Raw genomic sequence first — 7,242 nt, 5'->3', positions numbered from 1 at the left:
TGCACACACACACACAGTAGTGAACACACACACACCGTGAACATACACCCGGAGCAGTGGGCAGCCAAATATACTACTAAGAACAGAATAAACTGTGAAGAACAGAGAATAAACTACTATGAATAAAATAAACTACTCAGAACAGAAAATAAACTAAGAACAGAGAATAAACAGAGAATAAAGAAAACAAACTACCAAGAACAGAAAATAAATTCAGATATTCAGATATTTTCCTACTAGTATCAGATCTTTCCACTGAAGTCTAGAGATCAAACATTCATCTAAATATATCACTGAATGGATATGTGGTCTGATCTGAATGGATATTATTTACTTACAGTGGAAAATTCAGCCTAGTAATCAATCACACATACAGGTGCAAATTCCTCCACAATAGTTATTTGAAGCCCACATAACTGAACCCATGAAACACTGAAAGTCCTTCAAGCCTTTCAGTTTAAGCATAATTGCTGCATTTTCTGCACAGAATGTCTTTGTTTATTTTTGTTTATAGGCTACACCATTTGAAACCAAATGCACAGAAGGATGCTTGTAATTCCACGGAAACTTGTAATTAATCTCTTAGTTAAAAATGGTTCTGATTAAACCGTGCAATTAATAAGCCATTACTGCTATAACAGTTGGTATACTGGTGGTCTGACAAATTGTTTTACCTTTTGAGACCAAGGGTTTGCGCGCACTTCACTTTGGCATGCCCATAAATTCATGCTTCTTCTTATATTTTAATGCTGGAGGTATTTTTTGATCATAAGATAGCATATCAAAATATACCACCTATAGTTTTATATGACTGCAACCAAATGTGTTTTTTTTTACCCTGCTGGATTTTGAGGCATATACACAACTTCATTCATTTCACTTTCACATCTGTTTGGTGCATTTACTTTTAATGTGTATGTCAACAAATGTCATGGGTGATAAATCTAATGAGAAAGTAGTGTAGTATATACAAAGACAGGAGTTTGCACTCCTAACATAGACACAAAGATTTTAAGTCTGTTTTCAGCACACACAGCTGTAACTAAGTTTGATCACTAGAGGGCACCTCATACATCATACAATGAACAAACAAAAGAAAGTCAGTATGAAATATGAATTTATAAAAAATCTAACCTAAAACATTATTCCACACTTGTGATTACCACCTTGTCTACTTCTATAATTAAACAGAAAATGCATAATGTCCACAAATAGAAATCACTTTTTAGTCAGTTTTATCTACGAGTTTAATCTTCATAATTCAAAAACAGAGTTTTAATTCCCAGTGCAGCATTTCATTCATTTGTACAATAAAGTGTGCGCTGACTTACAGGTCCTACCAATAAAATATATTCTATTATATCCAAACATATGGCTCACTCAGCCTGAGTGTGTTTTATAATTAGCCTGTAAACTGTAAACTGCGTCTAGTTGTGATATGCAAAATAAAAAGTATTTCATTTACAAAATCAGGGGTGCTGCAGCTCCCCCTAGTGGAACACAGTAAAATTATATTTTACTTATTGTTGATTAATTTTGCGAGTAAATTAATTATTCTGTTATTTAAACATACTGTAAGTAGGATAGTTATTGGGACATTAAGTAGTGTCATTGAGTGCAACTAAAGACCAAATCAGTATCATATTCAAAATTAATAACCATGCACACCCATGTAAGGTCAACATTTATGGGAGTTACATGCATAAAAAGTTCTTTGGTTTCTCTCTGTAGCTTTAAATAGTTTAGATAGTAAGAACCATTACCCATTCAAAGAACCCTGGGAGGAACTCCTTTTTGAGGTTAGAGTATAGGTAGTGCAATATCTCTATAAAGAATATCAGATTTCTTCATGTTTGAAGCCTTCAGCTAAAATCTAAAATGTAATTTTACTGTAATTGCATCAGATATTTGAAGCAAACATGGATGAAATAATTCAGTGAAATAATGTTTGAAATATGAAATATGTACATCAAGTATTGGTACTTTTTATTTAGCTGTCAGATTTGACAAATTGACAGAAGTGTAAAAGTAGATCTCACTCACAATCTGACTCTCCTTGTCACTTGGGAGATACCCTTAAGGTTACCTTACCAAATACTATGCTCTTGTACAAAATTCTTCAGTGTCAACAACAACAACAACAACAACTTAATTTCTCTTTTTAAAAAGTCACTGGATCTTTCTGCAGCATGTGTATTTGCAGCAGTTTTCTTGATAAGTCTGGAGAATTGCTGGGTATCATGTGAATTGTTCCCCCATCCTAACCCAGGTAAGTTTGTATGAGCTGTGTGTATTGGGAAGTTCTTGTCTCAGTACAGTGTGTCCTGGCCCAGGAGCTGAGTGGGTCAGGCGGAAGCCTGAGCTGTGCAGAGCACTCAGTACACTGTACCAGAATCGCACTACTTGTGCCTCAGTCCCACCCACTTCAAACCCTGCCCAGTGTAGATGTACAGTCAGAATGAGCTGGCTGATCCGTTTGAGAGACCCATCCTGCACCCAACTCTCCAACACACGCCATTCTGCACTCTCCAGATCTGCCCAGAGAACATGCACCTTTAAATACAGAAACACAGGTAATGATACACAGGGGAAAGAGGGATAAAGACATGCATAATGGAGCATATACACCAGTAAACTGCCCCCAAAAATACAGCCAGTATTAGGTGCTACATGTGATATTGGTGGTAATATAGTATTATAGTGATTACAGTTAGGATTTATTAAGACAAGACATTTGTTTCACTCAAAAAAAAAAAAAAAAACCAACAAACAAATTAAAAAGAATTATGGTATACTGAACACTAACAGTAAGGGTAACCTCTGGGTACAATAGACTGAAGTCCAGACTGAGTCTTATTAAATACTTTATTTAAAAAAATTATATATAAAGCATTCAGAATATGTTATTTCCACATAATGTTTTTTGTACACTTTTCTGGCCACAAACTTCAGGAGCTTAAAAGGTAGCAATCTGATTGGCCCTCCACATTTCAGAGTATACACACTTCTTTGTGCTTCCAGAGGAAAAATATTTTAAAAACTTTTAAACACTGACAAAATAAGCTCTGGATTAATTTATATGAAGATATATTATTTCAGAGTTTTGCTTGAAACAATTACTTGCAAATAATCTTTGACTGGGACTTTATTCCACACTCACATTCCACACATACATTCCAAATTCACGCAGTTTTAAAAAAACGGAATTACGTGAGCATTTACAATCCCTTTAAGAATACGAAATAATCAAAATAAGAAAAAAATTTAAGTATAAGATTGATTTTAAAACGATATAAATCTAAGATAAATAAAAACATAATAAAAAGAAAATAAAAGAAAAGATGGGATGGGTGATTTTCTGTTTCTTGCTAGCAAAAGCTAAAAGTCTGGTTTGTGAGACTAGTTACAGTGTAATATTTTTCAAAATATTATAGCTCCTGGATGGATTTTTGGGAATACAGTACACAGCACACAACGTACAGTGGGAGTCAGCTGGCTAACTTTAGCTAGCTACCATAAACTCCTGCTGGAGGGGAAAGTGTCCTGATTTCTCAGGCTGCAATCCACAGTACTGAATTTAACTATCACACCAATGGTAGCCTGCTAATATATATATATATATATATTATATATATATATATATATATATATACACACACATACCCACCATCCACTTTAATAGGAACACTTGTATAAGTTTATAATATCTATTCAGTGTTGTTCGTATTATATTTTATTTGTATATTTATATGATTTGATTTGTGCTCTCTTGCCTAGCTTGCTTCTATTGGCTGTGTGAAGCTGGGCACTTATTTCTAAGATTGAAGTGTGATGAAATATGATGTATCTGTGATGAAATATGATGTATATACTGTATATGACCCTCTGACTGTGAATTACTGTGAATTAATGTTACAGGTTGCCAGGGACACTCACAGCAGCTCATGAACACTATGTTTTAAAGATTACTCTGAAACAGTAATCTTTTTTTTTTTTTACTATAACAATAAATGACTCACTGTTACTTTAATGTAATATTTGTTGAAAGTATGAACAGTGGAATGAATATATAGTGTATAGGTTGAATAGAACATGCTTACAGAACATAGAGAATTTAAAATGAGGTATTCTAAGGACCTCGTATGTTCCCCATGGAGAAAGCGCAGCCTATGTCTAATGATCAAAGATTAACAACAACACGCACATATATTCTCTGAGGGCATCACATCTCTATGTGAGTCACCAGACACTGTTGCCATGGTAGCCATGCGTGACCACAGACATCTCCATGGTGATAAAGCATCAGCCAGGGGATTCTGTGCTGCCATCAGAATGAAAATGAGAAAAGAGATGTGTGACAGTACCATGCTGTGGCCCAGTGAGTCCATGATGTCCACCAGGCTGCGAGGTATAGTCCCCAAAACTCCCCTGTGAGGTCGAGTGCGGGGGCGTCTCCAATCAAGCCAAGCTTGATGGTGTTGGACAGACCCATATCCAGAGCCACTACCGTGTTTGCGCCGAGTGCTAGGGTCAAAGCGATGCACCTCACATCTCATACTTAATGTGGATTCCAGAATCACTGCATCCTTCCCATCCAGACTGCAAAGGGGTAAAAAAATGAACAGCTGAGGTCTCACATAGGCACCACACATACATATCTGTCAGAAACTCCTTATTAGTGGTGCACCTTGTTAGCACTTCCGTGCATCTCAGTTATTCTATTTATGTTCTTATTTCTCTTACAACATGTTAGAACCTTTAATTCATTCATTCATTCGTTTCAGTCGCTGAAAATCCTATCCCAGAAACACTGGGCATGAGGTGGGAGAATTCATGCCAGTCCATTGCTGGCCACTATGCTCACACATATTCACAGTTACAGGCAATTTAGCATGGCCAATCCTCCTACTTCATGTTTTAGGGAGGTGGGAGGAAACTGTAGAAGCTGGAGGAAACCCATGTGAACACAGAAACAACATGCGAAACTCTACCCATACAGTAACTCAAGCCCAGAATTGAACCAGGCACCCTGGAGCCATGAAGCAAAAACACTATTTGCTGCACCACCATGCCGCCAAGAATCTTTAACTGTTCTAGATTTTTTTTTCTAAGATTTAACTATGTTTTGAAAATGTCAATTGTGTAGCGCTCTGTTCGGTAGATTGTGAGCTCAAAGCCTGATGATACCACAGCCATCCGTGGCCGGGAGCCAAGGGAACAAAATGGCATTCTCTCTCCCCCCTGTGAATCACAGAGACTCTAGCCAATCATGAGCGATTGTGAGCTCACGCATGTGGAAGAGGGTAGATAGCACTTTCCCCAGGTGTGTTATGCTGCATGAGCAGCAGTTTGAAAAGTATGGTTGGCTGGCTTCACATGTCTCAGAGGAAGCATGTGTTAGCCTTCATCCTCCCCGATTAGTAGCTGTCATATGATAGGGTAGAGCTGGCTGGTGGGTGGGAAATAGCAGGTGACCAGATTGGGGAGAAAATGGGGGAAAAAATAACAATATATTCAATTATTTATATTTCCTATGTATAAAGAGAACTGTAATTCATTCCGGCGGTCCCCATGGTAATAACGTCATTACCTAAAAAAAACCTCACTGTATCCAGAGTACATGAATATATTTACCTGAAAGAGTAAGCGACACAAGGATGGCCAGCGGCCCAGTAATTCAAGCACAGAGCTTCAGAATTTTCCCCAACATATGCAGACCCAGACTCACCAGACCCCTGCCATCTGGAACAATTTACCTGAAGAAGCAAATCACAAGGAGCTATTGCAGTGTTTGTGTTGGGAATTCAAGTATCCCCAAGATAAGTGCAATTAGACCAGTCTGACCTTGTGAAGATGTTTGGCTGGTCTCCATGAAGCACAATATGTTTTCACAAAAATACAGGTTTTGTTTGAAAAATAAAATTAGCCAAAGATTTCCTTTGGGTTACTGTGGTTACGGTTAAGAACAGGGTCAGATGGAGGCAGAGTTTTATTGGGTAATACAAAAATCAATGGAAAAGGACTTGTGTGTGCACATATGTGTTTCATCACTGTTTGAAAGGGCACATACCTCTGGTGTAGTAATGAATTGGATAAGACGCTGCACTTCTGCACTAAAAGATGGTTGTCCTGATGCCCAAGGCTGAAGCACAAGTTTTCTGTCTGTGGTCTGCACAAACAAATCCACAGGCCTCGTGAGTCTTTGTCAGATTTCACAGGCCTCTTTCTCTCTCTCTCTCTCTCTCTCTCTCTCTCTGTGTGTGTGTGTGTGTGTAAGAAAATGAGCTACATTTCTGAAGTTTCTTTACAATAGTGTGGGTGGGTGTGAATCGCCTCTGGCGGCTGGAGTAGTTGTGGCATGTTTTGGGGTCATGCACTCTTTGTTTCGTCCAAGCCTGAAACTTAATAGGGCTCTGGTCAAAATGCATTTGTCTTTTTTTTTTTAAGAGAAATGGTTAAAAACAGAGCAATGGATAGATCCCTCATCACAATCCCCTGAAATTATAAAACAACGTCTCAGTCCAGTGTAGTAGCCATGGAGACAAAACAGAGGAAAAGATTAGTCACAGAGAGAAAGAATAAACATCTATCTAATTCATTTAGGGGGATTCCCTTCACTACAGCCCAGTTTGGTTTATCCAATGATACGCAAGTAAACAAAGCTACACTAGCACATATGATTCCTTTCATTTTTTTTGTTAATCACCAAACATTTTTGTGCTTCAGTGAAGGTGTCTTTCTCAGGGCAGTAGGGTCCTTAAGAGTATAGCCTACTCGTGGACACTGAGCGTGGTTAGGCTTTCAGCAGTGTTTACCTGGCGAGAGTTCAGCTCGTTCTCGTCGGCGTAGGCGCGCAATCGTGCCGCTGTCTCCTCATTTGGCCAAAGTTCCTGCGCGCTGTCCGAGCGTCCATCCACTCTGGAGTCTAATGATCCGGATTCGTGACTACTTATACTGATGACGGTGAAGTCGGGTGCAGACGAATCACGCGGCACTATCGAACTGACCAGAAGCTGGAGGAGCAGTAGAATGGACAGAACAAGCGTGCACACACTTGGCAGAGCGCTGCTGCTGCATGCGGCCATGCCTCCCCCTGAGTGAAGCAGTGCTGCATGACGGAGAGCCAGAGCCTCTGGAGCAAACTCCACAGCTCCAGGGCATGAAGGACAGAGGAGCATGCACAGCTGGACTCCTCCTGTTGCAAGGAGTAGCACGCGCATTCTCCAGCACCCCCCACCGACC

The 7,242-nt window shown here is 39.0% G+C and overlaps 1 protein-coding gene across 1 annotated transcript; it reads right to left on the bottom strand.

Annotated features, from left to right (window-relative positions):
- Nucleotides 1-901: 901 nt before the first annotated feature.
- LOC113536224 (probable methyltransferase-like protein 24) lies at nt 902-7,231 on the bottom strand. Its single transcript, XM_026930063.3, has 5 exons — nt 6,816-7,231; nt 6,071-6,169; nt 5,635-5,756; nt 4,365-4,599; nt 902-2,553 (listed from the first exon to the last, which is right to left on the bottom strand). Exons 1-5 carry the CDS (start codon nt 7,218-7,220, stop codon nt 2,239-2,241), a joined length of 1,176 nt encoding a protein of 391 aa, XP_026785864.1. The 5' UTR covers nt 7,221-7,231; the 3' UTR covers nt 902-2,238.
- Between the last annotated feature and the right edge of the window lie 11 nt (nt 7,232-7,242).

Source organism: Pangasianodon hypophthalmus, chromosome 23, assembly GCF_027358585.1.
Source record: "Pangasianodon hypophthalmus isolate fPanHyp1 chromosome 23, fPanHyp1.pri, whole genome shotgun sequence".
Lineage (NCBI taxonomy): Eukaryota > Metazoa > Chordata > Actinopteri > Siluriformes > Pangasiidae > Pangasianodon > Pangasianodon hypophthalmus.
This window is presented reverse-complemented; position numbering and strand designations above follow the sequence as displayed.

Bases quoted from the DNA above. Each gene is read 5' to 3' on its own strand.
- LOC113536224 (XM_026930063.3), bottom strand. From the start codon at position 7,220: ATGCGCGTGCTACTCCTTGCAACAGGAGGAGTCCAGCTGTGCATGCTC. The intron at 6,170-6,815 runs GTAAACACTGCT...TTGTTTGTGCAG, and splicing joins ACGAGCTGAACTCTCGCCAG to ACCACAGACAGAAAACTTGT. The intron at 4,600-5,634 runs GTAAATATATTC...ACCCCTTTGCAG, and splicing joins TGTGTCGCTTACTCTTTCAG to TCTGGATGGGAAGGATGCAG.